The sequence below is a fragment of the Uranotaenia lowii genome, chromosome 2 (assembly GCF_029784155.1).
Source record: "Uranotaenia lowii strain MFRU-FL chromosome 2, ASM2978415v1, whole genome shotgun sequence".
Lineage (NCBI taxonomy): Eukaryota > Metazoa > Arthropoda > Insecta > Diptera > Culicidae > Uranotaenia > Uranotaenia lowii.
Genome location: NC_073692.1, coordinates 260,657,528 through 260,677,530, shown reverse-complemented (window position 1 = coordinate 260,677,530; position 20,003 = coordinate 260,657,528). Strand labels below are relative to the sequence as shown.

Genomic DNA, 20,003 nt, shown 5'->3' with positions numbered 1-20,003 from the left:
TTGGATGGCTAGTTAAAAACTTTAAAAATGATTACTTTTCAGTTTTTTAACATTAAAAAAAAACGTTTTGAAAATGACATATTAATTTCAATTGTTTTTCAATCCCATTGGTCTCCCAGATATTAGCTGACGATAATCTGGCAATGGTTCAGCTGTAATCTAAACAACGTGTATTATTTTACTTACAAGGCAGAAACAAAAATTATTATTCTTCCTAACCCGAACCCCCCATCCTCCTCCGCTTACAATATTTCTTATAACCCCGAATGGGGAAATAAATAACGTGTAATAAGTTGTATGACAAATTGGATTATTAAGTAAAAAAGAGAAATTTATGAAGACAAAAAACAAACCGTTAATTGGATTTTTTCACAGTTCATGATGCTTCATTTCCATGTGACAAAAGAAGAGTTTCAAATTTGCTCCGACCGTTTCAGCCTTTTTCTGGAAAATGTAACAACGCTGTATTTTGAGGCACTGAAACTCAGCCTAAAATCTGCTACAACCACCCGGATGCAACATTATAGAAGCAGATCCCGGCAACGTTATACAATCCGTGTGGAGCACAAAAAAGCTTAAATCTAAGGGAAAAAACGATACATAAACAAATCCTGTATCGTTGCCGGGACCAGTATTCTATACAGCAGATCCCGACAACGTTATACAATCTGTTTGGAGCACATCTTTCAGATTTAAGCTTTTTTTTGAGAGATTTAAGCTTTTTTCTTCAGATTTGAGCTTTTATCTCCTATGCTCTCAAGGCAAAAAAGCTTAAATCTGAGGAAAAAAAAGCTTAAAATCGAGATTTAACAAGACTTATTTAAAAGATGTTGGTCACACGATACATGGACAAATCGTGTAACGTTGCCGGAATCTTAGCAGAAAAGCTTAAATCTGAGGAAAAAAGCTTAAATCTGACAAAAAAGCTTAAATCTAAGAGATGTGCTCCACACGGCTTGTATAACGTTGCCAGGATCTGGTCACACGATACCTATGTACATAGACAAATCCTGTATCATTGCCGGGGTCTGCCAGAAATTTTAAGCTTGATAAATAAAAAAGCATATGATGCGTAAAGGGTGTTCACGATAAAATTGCCACACACAAAATTTATTCGCAAAATTCGAGTTTTCATCCGATTGCCATCAAATTTTCAGGGATTGAAAAATAACTATTATACTTCATTTTACCATTTTATTCGTATTTTATTTCCAGTCCAAACGCAAATGTCCGTACCTTGGCCTGAACCCCGGCTATAAGATTCAGTACAACTTATGAATAAACCGTTTTTTGCATGTAAACCCATACTTTCTTCAGTTCCTCGACTGTCTTCACTATCTTATGTCGTTTCAGAAGGTGCTGCTTCGTAATTGCCCAGTGCTTCTCGATGGGACGGAGCTCCGGAGTGTTGGGTGGTTGAACATTTTCGGCACGAAATTGACCTTATTGTTCGCATACCTTTTTAGCACGTCCATGGAGTAGTGGCGTGAGGCCAAATCCGGCCAGAAGATTGTTGGGACGTTGTGGGCCTTCAGGAGAGGAAGCAGCCGCTTCTGGAGGTACTCTTTCATGTCCTGTCCGTTCATCGTGTTCTGGGTCAAGCTTCCCGCACGTGCAGACGGCTTGCCAAACCAGAAATTTATTCGCAAATTTGGACATCTTCTGAGTGCAGACATGCTCCGGAACGCTGAACTTATCCTTGGCCGTCAAAAACAGGTTGCTGGGGATTTGTTCGAAGTCGGCCTTCACATATGTTTCGTCATCCATGACGCAGCATTCAACTTTTGTCAGCATGTAGAGGTAAAACTTCCTAGCACGGGTTTTGGTGGACTTGTTCTGCTTCTCGTCGCGATTAGGGGCCTTTTGTACCTTGAACGTTCGAAGCCCAGCCTTAGTTTTGGCCTTCTGGACAAAACTTCGGCTTAGGTGCAGCTTCTTAGCCACACCTCGAATGGAGGCGTTCTGGTTTCGGTTGAAGGCCCCAATTACTACGCAAGATTTTATCACGCACGAGCTGTTCTTTCGACTCCATTTCCGCGAGTTTTGAACGTTACGAAGTGCTATATTATCAGGTTTGGGCGTAGGAAAAATCTATTCATTCATAATTACGATATTCTGGGCGAGCAGTTGCATCGTGTTGAGGAGATAAAGGATCTTGGCGTTTTGGTGGACAGTCAAATGACTTTTAAGCGGCATTACTCTGTGGTACTCGAGAAAGCTAACCGAATGCTTGGATTTATTATACGTTTGAGTAAAGAATTCACTGATCCTCTCTGCTTGCGAGCTCTGTATTGTTGCCTGGTGCGATCGATTTTGGAATCTGCGAACCTAGTATGGTGGCCTTTTGAAGCTTCATGGACAGCGCGTTTTGAAGCAATTCAACGTCGGTTCGTTCGTTATGCTCTTCGTGAACTAGCTTGGGAAAATCCTTTAAACCTATCGCCATACGCTCATCGTTGTGCTCTGCTTGGACTTCATACGCTGTCGGATCGTCGTTCCATCGGTCAATCGCTGTTTGTGGCAAATATTCTTCGGAACGAAATTGACTGCTCCTGGCTACTATCTCGCTGTAATATTTATGCTCCAGAAAGAACCCTACGTATTAGAAACTTGCTCTCCCTGGAACCTAGAAGCACGCGATATGGCAGTAACGACCCTCTCCGTTCCGCAAAAATATGCTTTCTACGTTATTATGCTGTCTTCGACTTCAATGTTTCCATTTCAACTTTCAAACGCCGTATTGAATCTGACTTAAGTGACCAACTAAGAAATTAGGAAAAGTATCATGTAATGTACAAATAATATTAAGTAGATCATTGAGACACCTAAATATGTCAGATGATTTTGTATCAAATAAACAATAAACAATAAACAGGACTTTACAACTTGCAGGATGTAAACAATGCACTATGAATTAAAACCACCAAAATTTTCATTAAATTCTACCCAACGGTTGAAAAGTAAGGGCAATTTCAAAGTGTTGCAACACAGTGTGGACACCCTTTAAAAACATAAACCCTTTAAAAACATAAAAATATATGTGGCTTAAAATACCTCACAAGATGGGACCCACGATTCCTCACAAGCTATGATTTGCAAATTGGTTGCGTTTGTTTGACTTATTGACGTTTCATAAAAAAATCCATTTTCACGTGAAAGAACAGGACAAAACTAAAATCATTAGCGTATGAGCATATTTTTGTTATGAACTTTAGGTTCCCCATAGATGCAATTTGCTAGTGCTTGTCCAATTATATAAGTAATTGTTTTAAGCTTGATAAATAAAAGAAGCATATGATGCGTACATAAGTACATAAGAAAAATTCTTCAATCGTGATACACGTAATGCTGTCCCTGATTCTAAATAAGATCTAAGTCCTAATCTTGAACTGGGATCAGGTCCTGGTCCTGGTCCTGATCCCGATTCAAATTCTATTATTGATATTGAATTCGGATGCTGGATTCTGATTCTGATCTGATCTAGCTAGATCATGGGTTGCCAAGATTTTAACCAAATAGTTATCGGACAGCAAAAAATATATTTCTTTATAAAAAATCGGCTTTATGGATCCGCATGTGAGCTTTTTGTGTACATACGATTCCGGTACTTGAGTTTTATTCTGAATCCCAATCCTGGACCTTGATTCCGAAGCTGGCAATAATCATTAGGATTTTTAAATATTTAGGAAAAGATCGATATCTAAACCGATTCAGATAAACGATCGTAGGATCTAACCACCTAAAATCGGAGATTGTGGATCGATCTCTGATAGATCGATTTTTTCCATTTTTAACAAGGGGCAGTTTTTTTTTGGAAAAAAACGTAAAAAAAACATTTTTCTTATTTTTATTATATCTTTTTGGAAAAAAAATATGCAGATCATCGTATTTTGCATTTTCTGACAGTGTGTAACTTTAAGTTAATAAGCTGCAAGAGTTAAATCGATACATGATACCATACCCATATATGAACTAGAAGCGTTTTCGTGGAAAAAAAAAGTTATATTTTAAAAGTTACAGGAGACTTGATCCTTTATTCAGGGTGCCCTTAGATTTGACAAAATCATGAAAATCTAATGATAAAAGTTACATCAGCTTTTTGGTCAGACAAGTTTTAATTTCACAGTTTATAAGTGTCTGACAAAAAGAATTCTAAAAGTTTGTCTACTACCGTATATTCATTGCATACTTAAAGGCGCCGTCTCCTAATTATCAGATAAAAGCACTTTTTTGAGTTCTTTTTATCAGGAAATTATTGGGTAAATATTAGTCATTGGATTCATCGACTTCAAGGCCGCATACGACACGATCGACCGTAACGAGCTATGGAAAATCATGGACCATAACGGCTTTTCCGGGAAGCTGATCAGGCGACGATGGATGGAACGCAGTGCTGTGTGCGGATTTCGGGTGAATTGTCGAGTTCATTCGAATCGCGCAGGGGGCTTCGACAAGGTGATGGTCTATCCTGCATGATGTTCAACGTGGCGCTAGAAGGTGTTATTCGACGAGCGGTGGGCGAAATGCGGGGCACGATTTTCAACAGATCCAGTCAACTTATCTGCTTTGCCGATGACATTGATATAGTTGGCAGATCATCTGCGGCGGTGGAGGAGATCTACCGCAAACTTAAACGCGAAGCAGGAAGGATTGGGTTGATGATTAATACGTCCAAGACGAAGTACATGCTGGCCTGCGGATCCGAGACCGACCGAGCCCGCTTGTCCAGTAATAACAAGGTCACGATCGACGGCGACGAGCTGGAGATAGTCGAAGATTTAGTCTATCTCGGCTCACTGGTGACCGCAGACAATGACACCAGCCGTGAGATCCGGAGGCGAATTATCAGCGGAAGTCGTGTTTACTATGGACTCCACTAGCAACTGCGGTCGAGAAGACTCGCACGAAGTGCAACCTGTATATGACGCTCATTAGACCGGTTGTTCTCTACGGGCACGAGACATGGTTATTGCTCGAGAAGGACCTGCCTACACTCGGAGCATTCGAGCGACGAGTGTTTAGAGCCATCTTTGGCGGCGTACAGGAGAACGGAGTGTGGAGGCGAACCCAGTATCCAGAAGGTGGTGAAGGCTGGCCGGATACGCTGGGCGGGACATGTTCCGAGAATGCCGGACGACTGTCCTGCAAAACAGGCGTTCGCTACGAATCCGGTTGGAACAAGACGAGCGGGGGCGCAACGAGCGAGGTGGTTAGATCAAGTGGAGCGTGATCTGGCGAACGTGGGGTGCCCGAGAAATTGGAGAACGGTTGCATGGACCGAGTGAATTTTAGGAATTATATTCGTCAAGTTATGAGAGACGGAATACTATGTAAATAATAAAAATAAATAGTCATAGGATGAAAGTCTCAAGTTGTTAGATTTTTCAAACAAAGTGCAATAACTCAAAAAATAATATTTTTAATTTTTTTTAGATAACAGGGTTGTTGTTTTGTTCTATTTGGCAATTTTTTCTAGAATATTGGATCTATGTAAGACATTACAGTTTCGAGATACAGCTGAGGAACCAAGTATCCCAAGGGATCAAGTATCCTCATTCTCGCATATGGATAAAATTCTTCTAATTCTTAAATATCTATGGCTATCGATAAGATCAAAGAAGAAATTCGAAAAACCAGGTTGAAAAGAATGATCTTCCAAAGATCGATCCAAAATCGATCAATCATATGCTAGATCATAGATCCTGATTCATCATAGTGATCTTGATCCTAAGCACTAGATCCTGATCCTAGATATTGAGTCCTGATGCCATATTTTAAGGTAGGTTCCTGGCCCTGATCTCGGATCCTGATTGTGATCGTGATCGTAAATCTTGATACCGGATTCTGATTTCGATCCAGGATCCTGATCTTATCCTGATCCTGGACCATAACTCTGATTTTGATCCTAATAGTGGACCCCGATCCTAAATCGAATACTGACCTGATCCCGTTTGCGGATCCTGGATCCTGATCCCGGATCCTAATTCGGGTCCTGATCCTTATCTAAGTAATGATACTTTTGTTTCGATTATAATCGTTTTGCGATCTTTGTGGCATTCTAGACTACATATCATCGTTGTAGTCGGCGGACAGTTGTTGAAATCCTTATCTGGTACAACTGAGTTTGATGTATATTCTTTGGCTCGAACTCGCGAACATCGACTCACAAGACAAAAACTGATCACGGAATTAGATCCTTAGGCTGATCTCCAATCCTGGTGGATTTTCATGCTGATCTTCCCCCAAATTGATACAAAACATCGATCTCGATCTTGTACCTGGAACCTGATCCAGTTCCTTATTCTTGATCACTAATCCTGAAAATTCTCTCGAAATCCTTTTTCTGATTCTGATTTTGGATTGTTGATTTCATCAACTCGATCATGCCATAAGTATAAACTGCTGAAACAGTTAAGTCGGACTCATGATCTATTTAGTATTCATGATAATTTTATTTAGGGTTTTATTCTGGCAGTGAAAGCTGCTGAATCCTTTCAAGATTCATACTCTTTCGTTTTTTCCCATGAATAATTAACGAAGCGGTCATAGAAAAGTGTGTAAGTAGATGATCGTTGGGGTAGTCCAAAAATTGCATATATTTCAAGTTATAATTGGGAGTTGCCTTGATTTGTTCTATTGAATCTACAAAAATCACTTTTTCAGTTCTAGCTTGTACAATTGGATACCGATTGGAGTACAATGCTTTGAAGACTACAAGTTCTAAAGATCTTCGAAGAAAAAAGTTGAATTGTCGAGGAATTAATTTTGTATTTTAACCATTATCATCGGAATTTTGGTTCTTTTCTAAACTATTTGTTCCGTAAAGCAGTTCAGTGAACCTTTTCCAATGTTTTTACATGATTAGAATAATGAGACGCTTTTTAAGAACTAAACTGGATTCAAACTTACTTACTGCCTAAATTCAAACTTCTCGGTTAGTTTTAAATACCCTGAAGTGTGGAGTAAAAAGCTTTATTTTTCTGTAAAATGTATAATAACATTGCTTACACTACAGGAACGGTATGCACAGTTAAGGTTCGAACTTATTATGAGAATTGTTTTCGAATTGAAATCAGATCACAGTTTTTGAATTTCTATGATCAGAAAAGTTAATGGTGAGAAAGATCCTAAATATTAGTTAGAGATTTTCCAAGAAGTTCACCCAGTTCCATCAAACTTCACGATATCATTTCTCGGGAAACGTTTTGCAAGTACCTACAGTATATTTTTAACACCTATTTCTTGTTCAACTTTTATCCTCACGCCTCGAGTGCAAAGTTAAAAAGTTCTGAAGTTTTCCTCACGGACGTTGCGCCAGAGTTCATCTTCACGGTCCGAGCTCTCTTATTCTCTGCTGCTATCCAGATCCGACATCTCGGTCAAATTAGACGAACCTGCCATCAGCAAAAACTGGAGCAGAGAAACAGACTAGAAGTAATTAAGAAGCGCCTGGTAGGTGGGATGTAGTCGGTAGGTATATTGGAAAGCTTGGCTGTTTTTTTTTCACTTCACGCCCAGTCTCTCTCATTCTGCTTGCAGCCAGGGAAAAATACAGAAGTTCGATGGTTATCGGGTGTAAAACTTCAAATTCATTAGCACTTTTCTAAACAATCACGATACCTGCAGCCGGTATCCGTCGGGTGAAAGAGTGTGTTTCGGACACAAGATTCTTTGCGGAATTTTTTGCTGCTTCTCACATGCAATCATCAAGTGTGTCTCTATTCTCTATACTCGATGTAGGAACCTACTAGCTGAGCTGGGTATAGGTACTTACTTTAGTCTTAATTCTGAGCTAACTACGTCGTTCCTAGGATATGGTTTGGAGGCTGCCACTGCACTTTCAATCATGTCCCCGTCCTCGGCGTCGCCTTCCAATGTAACGAAGAGCACCGATCCTACTGCCGTGTAGGCGAGGACCAGCACCAATACACCTGTTGGGAGGGAAAACAATTCATAAAAAGGATTAGCAAAAAATATCTAGCAAGAACGTTGGTTGTAGTTCGTAATTAACGTTTGCATTTTTTAAGTATATGACGCGGGAAAATAAGTATTGATGATATATTTAATTATGAATTTATTCGCTGCCTTTGTGTTGCAGTAAACACCTTTTACCTCCGGACAGGGATGAATCATCTCAGATGGCAAAACCCAAAAAAAAAAAAACAGTAGAAAAACATAATCGCTATCATGTTTTGATTATGTGGCAAACAGGAACCAAGGAAGTCTCTCCATTGAACGGACTCAAGCATACTTTGTAGTGCATTGAAGTTGATAGCTCTATCTTGGCCTGATCGCTCTGGAGGTAAACATAAACTAATCGAGATATTTCCATCAAAATGCTATGCACACTTTTCTGAAGAATATGGTGGGTTTGTTTACTCGTTTAAGCGTGTTACAAAAGAATATGATGGCAATATAAAATAATCCCATTTTTATCTTATCTTTCGCTTAAAGAGTAGAAGCCATGACATACAAGCCCTATTGAATAAGTTTGTTTAATGTTAATGTTAAATATGTTAAACCTGTAACAGATATGTAACAGGTAACTTCAATTTCATTTACATATTTTTTAATTTCATTTGCAGTTGCATTTTTTTTTTTGTTTTAACGTAGCTTGCGAAAAAAACTGTTATTATTCTTAACTTACTTAACCCTTATGTGTGTTGCAACACATAATGGGATAATTAGAAACCAGATTTTTTCAAAATTATTTTTCAATAAATTCCTTGTTTCCTTTCCTCAAATTTTATAACGTTTCAATTTTTCTTTCTTAAATAGCACCAAACTCCTTCAGACGGCAACGTCAATGTTGAATGACATTGTTGTACTCCACTCGCATCACACATATATATCTTTTTTATATCATTTTCTGGTTGTGTTGGGATGGATTTTACATTACGATACTAATTTAACTAACTTACAACTATGAATCTCAATGGAAAGAGATTTCCTTTTAAGAGATTCACTTTCAATTATACAAAAAAAAATTTTATAAAACATTCTACATCTAAACTAAAATTTACAAAGGATTAACGCTACAAATTAAAAAATTCTTAAGACTAGCTTTGTTCGACTTGTTTTATTGACTAAGTTTTTCTTTGAATATTTGAAGCAATTTTATTTTGAAAGTTGGGCGACTATTTATTTCTTTTAATTCATTGGGTAAGTTGTTGTATTTTGTTGGTCCTATGAAGGAAATTCTTCTCTGTCCTAAAGTAGTTATCGATCGACAACGTTGCAAATAATTCAAACGGCGGGTGTTGTGTGTTCTTACTCCAGTAGTAAAGGTCAGGTTTTGGATGGTATTTGATGAGTGCAGATTATCGAAAACATACATTATGGTTTGGAAATCACAAAGATCTACTAAAGGTAAAATGTTATGGGAACTGGAATAGTAAATAAGTTTAGTTGGGTATAGTATGGGAAGCCTGTAAATAATTTTTAAACACCTGTTTTGCAGAGATTGTAGTTTTTGTAAAAGTGATTGAGATGCTCTTCCCCAAATTGATATGAGATAGTGTAATACTGAGTGGATGAATGCATGGTAAAATTTCAACAGAACATGTTGAGGAACAAAGTGTTTTAACCTCCAGAGCACTCCACAGAGAGGTGAAATTCTTTTTTCTAAATTTTGTATATGACTTTTCCACGAGAGAGTATTGTCTAAATAAATACCTAAGTATTTGAAGCTATGTACTTCTTGTATGACAAACTGGTTCATATATGGGTCCCTGTGTGGTGGTATTACTTTCCTCGACGAGCGAGTTTTAGCGTAATTTAGTGAGAGTAAATTGCTGTTGAAATATGTTGATAGCAGCTTTAAATCATTCTCCAAGTAATCTATAATAGAACTTGCAGATTTTCCTGAACAGAACAGAGCTGTATCATCAGCGAAAAGCCTAGCTGTGCCAATTAGTGGAAGATTACTTATACAGTGAGCGAAATAAGAATAGCACCACTATGTGTTTTGCTTTTTAAAATATGAATGTTTGAAAATCACCAAAATTTTCTTCTATAAATTGTTTTGAATTGTTTAACGGATAAATCTAGTATAAGTTTACTGTTTTTGGACGTTGCAATTGGCGTTGAGGACCAAAACTATGGAAAAAGGGTGCGAAATAAGAATAGAACCACTTGTGTTTTTTCAACAAAAACAAGATTATTTCTAAAAATTGACTGTGTAAAAGTGAAAAATAATGCTTCTACGAATTATTTGAATAGTTTACTACATTCTAAGGAGTTTTCTAGAATTACATAGATTTTCGAAAGTTTTAAAATAGTGTTTTAAGAGACGCTCTTCTAGAACTAAGGAATTTGATATTTGAGCTGTAATTCTTTACCAAACTACTTACTTTCTTCATTAAAATGACGTGAAATGATGAATCAAACATTTTCGGTTTATTTTAAATCAGAAAAAAACAGGTTGGTATTCATAAACTTCGATTTTTTTTTCAATAAACATCACTTTTTCCAGTTTCAAGTCATAGATGGCAGCACTATCTTGCCGTTAATACCAAATTAAGACTCAATATTGATTTTTCAGGTTTATTTAGGCCCAAATTCATCATTTAGATGTAGTTTTCCAACACAGTTTCGTTGGAGTTCACGCTGCAGAAATCTTTTCCGGATTTGCAAAAACAAACACCAGCACAATAATATAACACCGTCAAAATTCCTGCACATCTCAACTTCCGATTCAATTTCAAATCATACCAATAATACTGCTAGTTATCTGGTTCATCAAGCTCCATCGGAAAGTACAAAATTATTCTGATTATCGGTCAAAGAAATTCACTTTTAAGGGTTCATGATGAAATTCTTATTTTTTGATATTGTGATCTTAGAATTTCCAAGGCGGTCACACGATACCAAGTACTTATTTCTTGACCAAAATCATCCAGCACACCTGAATTAATCCCAGATATTCGAAAATGAGCATCAATTCGGTTTAATTGCAAGATAGTGCTGCCATCTACGACTTGAAACTAGAGAAATAGCGTTCGACTATATAAAAACATTAGTATTTTTGAATTTGAAGCCTGTTTTTTTATTCAAATTCAGCATCAAATCTATGTTTCGTCAATTTGCATCATACTTATGAATGATAATGAAGAAATAAAGCAGTTTGACAAAATATTATAGCTCAAGTATCAAATTCCTAAACGCTAGAGGAGCATCTCTCGAAACCCCCTTTTAAAACCTTTGAAAATCTTCGAAATTCTAGAAAACTCCTTAAGGGGGGGTAGGGTCAAACACTTTCAAAAAATCGATTTTTTATTTTTTTTATTTTCTTATTGTTAAACATTTCAAGAATGTTGTGTCAAATTTTCAAGTCAATTGAAGCAAAACTGTAGAAATTATAGGCCTTTATCTCCTCCTATCTAATACTGCAAGAAAGCAAGAGCAAAAACTTCAAACGCGTTTTTCTCGAAAGCACATTTTTAAAGTCCGTGGACATCGTCATTTGAAAACTACTTATCCGATTCTTTTCAAATTTGGAACATATTTCCTACATATAAAATACCAGACCCCAACGTTTTTCTTTTTTGTTTTTTTTTTACTTTGGGGAGATTTTAAAGGTGAAAAATGGCGGATTTTTTCGTGAAAAATCGTATTTTTTACTTCAAACAGCCACAAAAATTTCATAAAATTTTTTTTAAGTTAAATAAAAACGTTGGGGTCTAGAAAAACATCTATTAAAAATATTTTACTCTGATTTTTTGACTTCAGATGATTCTGTGCTGAGATACAGTGTCCACCGCAAATCCTGTTTTCTGAAAGGCATCCTCGAAAGTGCTCCGCCACCGGCTCATTTTTCAATATTTTTCTACGAAAAAATTACTAAATGTTCTTTCAACAATGCTTTGTATAATGCAAAAAATTTGAAAACATTTGTTTGAACGGTAGCTCAAGAAAAAAATCGTGAAAATGGTGTTTTTTTATAGCCGTTAGACCCTACCCCCCCTTAAAACACAGTTATCTATTCAGATAATTCGTAGAAGCATTATTTTTCACTTTTATACAGTCAATTTTTAGAAATAATCTTGTTTTTGCTGAAAAAACACAAGTGGTTCTATTCTTATTTCGCACCCTTTTTCCATAGTTTTGGTCCTCAACGCCAATTGCAACGTCCAAAAAAAGTTAACTTATGCTTGATTTATCCGTTAAACAATTCAAAACAATTTATAGAACAAAGTTTTGGTGATTTTCAAACATTCATATTTTAACAAGCAAAACACATAGTGGTGCTATTCTTATTTCGCCCACTGTATCATTTATATAAAGAAGGAAGGCCCAATGTTACTGCCTTGAGGAACGCCTATGCCTATATTCCTTAGTTCACTATTTACTCCTTCAACTACAACAAATTGTTTTCTGATTTCGAGATAACTTCTGATAATATCGTTAGCTATTCCTCTTAGTCCATATTTGTTTAATTTGGCCAGTAAGATGTCATGGTTAAGTGTATCAAAGGCTTTTTTCAAATCTAGAAATAATGCACCAACTATGTTCTTAGAATCTATATTTTCAATTATGGAATCGACAAGTTCAGAAATCGCGATGAGGGTGCTTGAACCTGCTCTAAACCCGTATTGCATTTTGTAAAGAACGTTATTATTATTAAGAAAACTTAGAATTCTATTTATGAGCAATTTCTCAAATATTTTACTAAAAACGCTGAGACTAGATATAGGTCGATAGTTATTAACATCTTCAGGATTACCCGATTTAAATATAGGAGTCACTTTTGCTGTTTTAAGAAAATCCGGGAAACTTCCTGATTCTATTATTAAGTTGAAGAATTTTTTGAGGATGGGCGAAAAAAGAATGTTGTTATATTTTACTACGCTGGTAGGGAAATAATCTGATCCACAGCTTTTTTTGTTTTTAAGAGAAAGTATGATCGATCTAACTTCAGTTTCATCAGTTGGTTGCAAAAAAATTGAGTTCCGCACTTCGTTAATATTTGCCAAGACATCATATTCCCTTTCAATTGGTATTTCCTTGGCAAGATCTGATCCGATCGATGAAAAATATTTGTTGAACTTATCAGCAACACATTTTTTGTCTGTTATGAGGTTTTCACCTTGCATGAGATTGATTCTTTGTTGACCACCAAATGGAAACCCGTAATCCTTGAGTGCGGGAAAAAAAGTCAAAGCAATCAAGATTTTGACCATTATCGCGTGAGCTTTCATTACGTCGTATGAAACAAAATGTAAACGGACAGTTTTATTACATAAAAATACAAAAAGTCGAAATTTCTTTCCGTTAAGTATATTTGTAACCTGGAAAAATATTCTATATGTGAAATACAAATTTCAAAGTTGTTTCATAGCTTTTGCAACAGTATTCTGTGAATTCTTTAGATGTTTCATACAAAGTAATGAAAGCTCACGCGATCATTCAGCATGGTCATGACCAAGGATTTTTAAACACGAGGTTCTCCGACTTTGACAGTTAGTAGGCGAGGAGTGAGTGGGGCTCTCAATAAGTTTGTTTACAAACATAAGATTATTTGCTCAGCTTTTCTGTGGTTTATTGGTAAACAAACTCCATGAGTTACGCAGTTGCATAGTCTAAATAGCCAACATGGCTGAATCGGAAATTTTATATACGGTAACACCTCCTATATATACACACCTTGGTCATCACATTGTTATCTTATGTCGCTGACCAAAATTAAGTATCGCATGACATAGACATGCAAAACAGTATCAAGGTCAACTGAAATTTGTTGTCTGACACTGACCATTTGCAGCTCTGATAACAAGCCTTTGATGCAGTGAACCAAGCTGCCCTGTTTGAGGCACTCATATTCTTCCAAATCCCGAAATATCTCATTTACCGCAATTTATAGTTGATGAGACACATACGATGTGGTCCTTTGAAAACGCAGACCATAGAAAAGAAAGGAGTGCTACACTTGGTGCTATGCCAACTAAAAGAAGCGTTTCCGGAGCTGTCATTAGCACAAAACGAGGAAATCACACCACCAAGAGTCTTGGCCTATGCAGATGATGTCCTAATCTGCAAGGTTCTGGAAAAGCTAAACAAAATTGAGAAGTTCAAAGAGGGTGAAATGAATATTTTATTCAGATCCAAAATGAAATACCTGGAAATCAACATCACAGCAACTCTCAACAGGCCAGTCCAGAATAAACCAGGCCAGGAAGAATAAACCTCCGTGGGATTAAGTGAGACGCATCTACACTATAGTTATAGTTCCGACGATTGAATACGGTCTGAATGCTATGGCTTTGACAGCACGGAACCTGAAAAGTTCGAGAAGCTACCAGCAGAAGATAGTCCATGAGTAGCACAAAGCCTGCGGAGGAATCAATAAATTGTAGCATTTTGATTTGGGCACCACTGATCTAGAGTCCAAGAAAAAACACTTGCCAAAACTCTAACGAACGAGTGGAGAAACCCGAAGAACGTGAAAAAACCCGATCGTCGACCGTTGAAGTGATCGAGCGTCTGCCAAAAACTGCCCAAGTAAAGAGGTGATAAAAGGGCAGCAATGAATGCGCGCGAGGATCATTCAGGATCATTCCAACCTTAATAATTCTGGCCGCTTCACGGGGAAAAGGCAATTTTCATTGCCACCACACGATTAACGGAAAGAGTATTAAAATCAGATTCGATCGCTCTTGCCAGCCGAGCTTCGAGACGGAAAAGGCCGCGTAAGTTGAAGATTATTATGCTGTTTGGTGCGCTTCTCACTAAGCCGTGGTATTCAACAGAATACCAGCGGCCTTTTTTTATTGGAATGCTTTTGGAAGTACTTCTCATCGATCCGGTTCAACCAACGGAAGCCGTTCCTTCCGGTCCGGAAGTTGGAACCGTGAGCGCTCACGAAGTAGTGTTTTTTTTTATATATTTGGCCAAACCTTAATTGTAAAATTGTGAATAAATTGTGTTACTGAAAGTTGTTGAACTTTGGATTGAAATGGTGTCCTCATAACTAGCTACGGACCACGACTTCCCGCTAGCCGCCGGGCAAACAAACGGAAATGTTGGCAAATTTCTCGGTAAATTTGGCGCTTAAGCCTTCATTTTTTTCGGACCTTTCGGTCCATAAGTTTGAAACATGCTTTTTGCAACATAAAACGTTACAAAATGTACCACCAGAAACCTACTGAATAATGAAACTATTAGCTTAGCTTAGCTTAGCTTGTTTGACAACTCATATCCACCTTAAATCATTAAGCCCGAAATGATTCAATTAGTCTTCAAAAATACCACCATTTTGTCATGGTTTTTATAAAAATTTAATATTATATTGTATCAAATCATTCATTGCATTTCGAATTTCATGATCGTTAGTGTGTAGAACGAGTTCCACATCGCCAATGGTTGCTACTCCGTGATTGATCGAGGCCATCGACTTTGTACAAGGGCCAAAAGAATGACTTGGGATTAGCAACAATGTACAATTAGAAGAACAGTCCATACGTCTGTGAATCTATATTCAAGCATCAAAGGAAGGGCTGTTTTAGTAAGGGAGAGATATGGTCTGGAGCCATTTTTGGAAAATGGTGCGATCTTTGATGGACCTACACCTTCTATGCTCCCAGATATTTCCTAAGGAAACTCCTAATATTCAATATCTGCGTGGTGTTTTTGATTAAAAAATTTAAAAAGAATTGAGAAGAGTCAAATTAAATCCAACCAAATAAAATAATTGATATTGAATTTTGCGAAAATACAAAAAAAGTTTCTTCCCTATTATTTTGTTCTGATATGCTAATTTTTTGTTTAAATATCAAGATCCTCTAGGGTACAATAATACATAAGATTTCATAAAGGCGAATCTGATAACTTGTTTTTTAATATCGATAAAAACTGCAAAGCTGAATAATTTAATTTGAATATCAAAAGCAAAATTTTGAAATCTATAATCCAATTATTTTATTAAAAGAGAATATTTTTTTTTTTTGAAAAGTTGTATTTCTATTTGAAAACATTACCACAAATGGGTCTCATTGTTATCCTTATCACGAGAAGCGAAAGTTAGAATTTTGAATTCGTTGTATCTTTCGTTATTCATACTCAATTTTTATAGGCTTCCTATTTTTTTGTAAAATTTCAGGTCTTTAAGATTATGGCAGTTTATCAAAAAACTACAAAAATTTTAGAAGTTAAACAAAACTTCTTATGCATATGCATAATGCATTTTTCAGCACTTAAATCATTCTTGAGAATATGTGATCAAATGGAAATGAGTGGGTACTTAGCTTTGAATCTTCTCGAATGGCAAATTTCACAACTCTGATGCTTCTCCCTCATCTGAAGTGTCCAGTTTAGGGTATTCCGGGTAAAATATTCTGCTGCGAGCGACCATTGAGTGCCGTCTTCCAAAGTTAAACAGGAACTTTGCGTTGTTCGTTAGCTCCGAAAATTTGGGTATGGTAAACTTCTTCGACCGCTTCACCAATTTGATGATCTTTGTTGCATTAACTAATTTCGCCAGGGATTTTATAGGTTCTTCAAGTATTGGACCAACTTCAAATAATTTTTCAAAGAGCCCCTACTGAATAATGAAACTATTATCAAAAAAGCTAAAATATATCGGATTCTGTACTGGGGGCACATTACCAAAAGGGGAGAAACCCATTTTTTACAGGCTGCAATGAATTGAAACTTCCAGTTCCAAAAAGGTCCGGATACACTCTCTTGGGAAGAGCCTGAAAGACTTTAAGCCGCTGCTACATAACCAGGATGTTCTGCGGTAAGCGGCTTTCGAACAATATATGGTTGCAGAGGTATCGGCCAGCGAGATCTTCGAACATGAACAAGAAAACAACTTATAAGTTAAAATTTCGCTTGTATGTATTTATGTTGAACTAGTGGCTGGTAGGTCTTCGGACTCGTGTTGATATGGTAAGTCTTGATCAAGCACTCAAATAGTCAAATATTGTAAATGCTTAATCTCAACCACTCTAACTGCAGTGCTTGATTTCGAGATAATTGAGTTCAAAATTCACAGCCTTACCAATAAGTACCATTTCTGAAGATTTCTTACTTTTTCATTTATCCAACAAATTTAGACTCTTATCAAGGCTGTACTGGTTGAGTTCTGATATCACATGTAGAAGAAAATCGGATATTAATAACTCTATGTGTGCACACAGTTCCCTCTGGTCGAACCAAAATTTTGAAAAAATCGCCATGAAAAAGTGAAAGCAGCCTACAAATAGGCGCTTTACGAGCAGCACCTAACGAGTATGGCTAATGCTTGAAAAATTGTTTTTTCGTTGAGCCAGAGTGGACATACAAATTTCCCACATTCGGAATGTAAAATATTTAAGATTTTAACTTACCAGTTCTGTTTTAAACGCTGGTACGCAATAAAAGTAAACTTCTTTTATCATTAAAAGTAAAAAATCCTACTTTTATAACTGATAGTTTGAAAAATATGATTCAAGGGACTCAGTTCGGTCTGGCTGAACGAAATTTTATTCAAATGCTGACATGAGAGCGTCCTTCATTATTAAATTTATCAGATTTAAGTTCTAAACGCGTTGTAGAACAGTATCGAATCGGAAAACCGAACTGACTGAAGATTATTTCGCATGAAAACGATTTTCTTTACCAAAACGTGCTTTTTATCTTTCCCTTCGAGTTGGCATTCAGTTCACTTTGGCGCAACGCATTTTTCATATTTCTACTGCCAGCAACATTTATAAGTCTATAAGTCTTTCAGTCGTCGTACAGTACAGACGTATTTTCGCGCACCGCCGTCAATTCAAATTAATTAGTGTTCCCTAAAGCCGCCGCGTATATCAAAGTGCCAACGTTTGTTTTATTACCTTTTTTGTGCCGTGTTAACTGTACGAGGAAAAAAAATGCCAAAGTGTCAAATTCCAACCTGCGATGTTATCGATGGCGTCCACCTTTGGACGTGTACGGGTCCCTGTCATCGAAGATTCCACGCCGCCTGTATCGGAGTGCAGCGGAATTGCGAGGAGTCTATAAGGCGATTTATGCTGCCAGTCTGCTATGACTGTCAGCATTCAATTAAGGACCAGATAGATCTGTCGAGATTAATGTCTCGACAGAATGAAATAATGGAGCAACTGAAACTCCAAAACAGCTCCCAGGAGAGAATTAGTTCACAATTAGTGAAATTTTCATGCCTGGAGACCTTGATTGAGGGTATAGATACGCTCTCAAATCAAATAAACGGTCTGAAAAAAGAGCTGTCATCGCTTAAAAAATTGGAACTGTCAAACACGGCGACAATAAATGAAATTGTCCAGTCCTGCAACGAGGATAGTCGTTCGTTGAAAGCTGACTTCAGCCAGGCAGTATCAACAATATTAGCAGCTAGTCAATCACCAATAGACATTCAAGCGGATCTTGATAGTCTAAGACTGGAAATCGGGGAACAACACCGTAGCTGCTATATACAGGGCTAGAAGCGACCATGAGGTAAAAAAGTAGGGCAAAATAGTTACTTTGAAATGAAATTAGGGCAAAATTAGTGACCATATCAAGTCAAAAATTACATCAACAGGGTCTTTCTGCATATTTCAACCCTTTACTGCATACGAGCTCATATATGTCCCCTATTTTTTTTTTCTTTTTTGTGCATAATGCAGTATTTTTAAAGAACAAGGTACAACGATTCTAATGCATCAACATTTTAAAACATTAAAAAAAATTAAAAATTATCTTATTTTCCACACTATTTAAACAAGAGAAATATTGAAAAAAACAATTTTGTTTTTTTTTCTGAATTGCATGTTAAGAGGCCAATAAAATTATTTCCGTCGAAGAAATTATTTATTTCAGAACGAATTCGTAGTCCATGCAGTAGAGGGTTAAGACGCTTTTTATAAGAATTCATGAGCTCATGGTAAAGAAGAAAATACAGTTTATCACATGGCATCAGACTGAGTTAATTTTGATCATTTTTTTTAATTTCAAATGTCCTGATTTCTGTAAAGTTTCTTTATTTGGTTTAAAACTCTTCCATTTTTTTTTTGCAGAATTATAAAGTTATCTTTTTTATGAGTAAATCTAAAGTTTTAGGTTTAAATGGGACAATTTAAAATTTTGTTCTGAAAACGAACATTGTCTGTCTTTTTTACTGTGGAACCGAGCTGTCTTAACGCTTTTGTGCAAATTTATACATTCTTTAAATGACATTTTCTGCTGAATGTCTAAGGGAACAGACAGACAGACGGACAGACAGAAAAAAAACCTTGTCGAAATTTTCGAAACATTCAAATTTCAGTAGATTTAAAATTGAATTGAGGATAAGAAAATTTAAAATTGAGAATTAAATACCAGATATATAATGAAGACATAAAAATGTTGATACACATTTTTTAAATATAATTTTGTTTAAGAAGCAAAAATAGACACAAAACTTAAAAAACCTATTGAAAAAATTAACTATTGATAAAAGTTATAAAATTTTGAATCCCAAAAGAATAATATGTGCCTATTTATATTCTCAAATATTATATTTTACATTTTAAAGCTCATAAAAGTTCATTTGAAAACCGATTTACAAAAAAAAAAAAAATACCTAAACTAAAAAAGGCTAAACTTCACTTTAAAATTAAAAAAAAAATAAAGAAAATATAAAGAAATTTTATAGAATTTTATAGTATAAAACGAATCACAAACGTTGACAAGACCACGTTTTTATGCAAGGATAAATTTGTCTTAAAAACAAATAATCAAGTTACGGATATTCGCGTCAACTGATAATCGAGTTCGACCTGTAAAATGAAATTTGGTAGTGAATTTAGAAAAGGACAAATGCGTTAACAAATGAAGTTATAAGCTTGGTCGAAAAATGCGTTTTGAGATCTACATTTTGATAGCACAAAATTATCTGAATGAAATTTGGTTTTCAAGAAATTAATAAAACAAAATTATATTTTTGCTGGGAACTGTCGAACTTTGAATACGTTTTTCTCTAAACAGTGATGTTGGCGCATTCGCGTATTCAAAGTTCGGGCAAAGTTGTAAAACGGTTTTCA

The 20,003-nt window shown here is 36.3% G+C and overlaps 1 protein-coding gene across 1 annotated transcript in view; it reads right to left on the bottom strand.

The window, feature by feature from the left end:
* Positions 1 to 20,003, bottom strand: part of LOC129749181 (TWiK family of potassium channels protein 7) — a 613,556-nt gene that overhangs the window by 75,095 nt on the left and 518,458 nt on the right. The window contains exon 5 of the mRNA XM_055744106.1: positions 7,775 to 7,931. Within this exon, the coding sequence (XP_055600081.1) occupies positions 7,775 to 7,931 (157 nt within the window). The remainder of the gene's footprint in view (positions 1 to 7,774; positions 7,932 to 20,003) is intronic.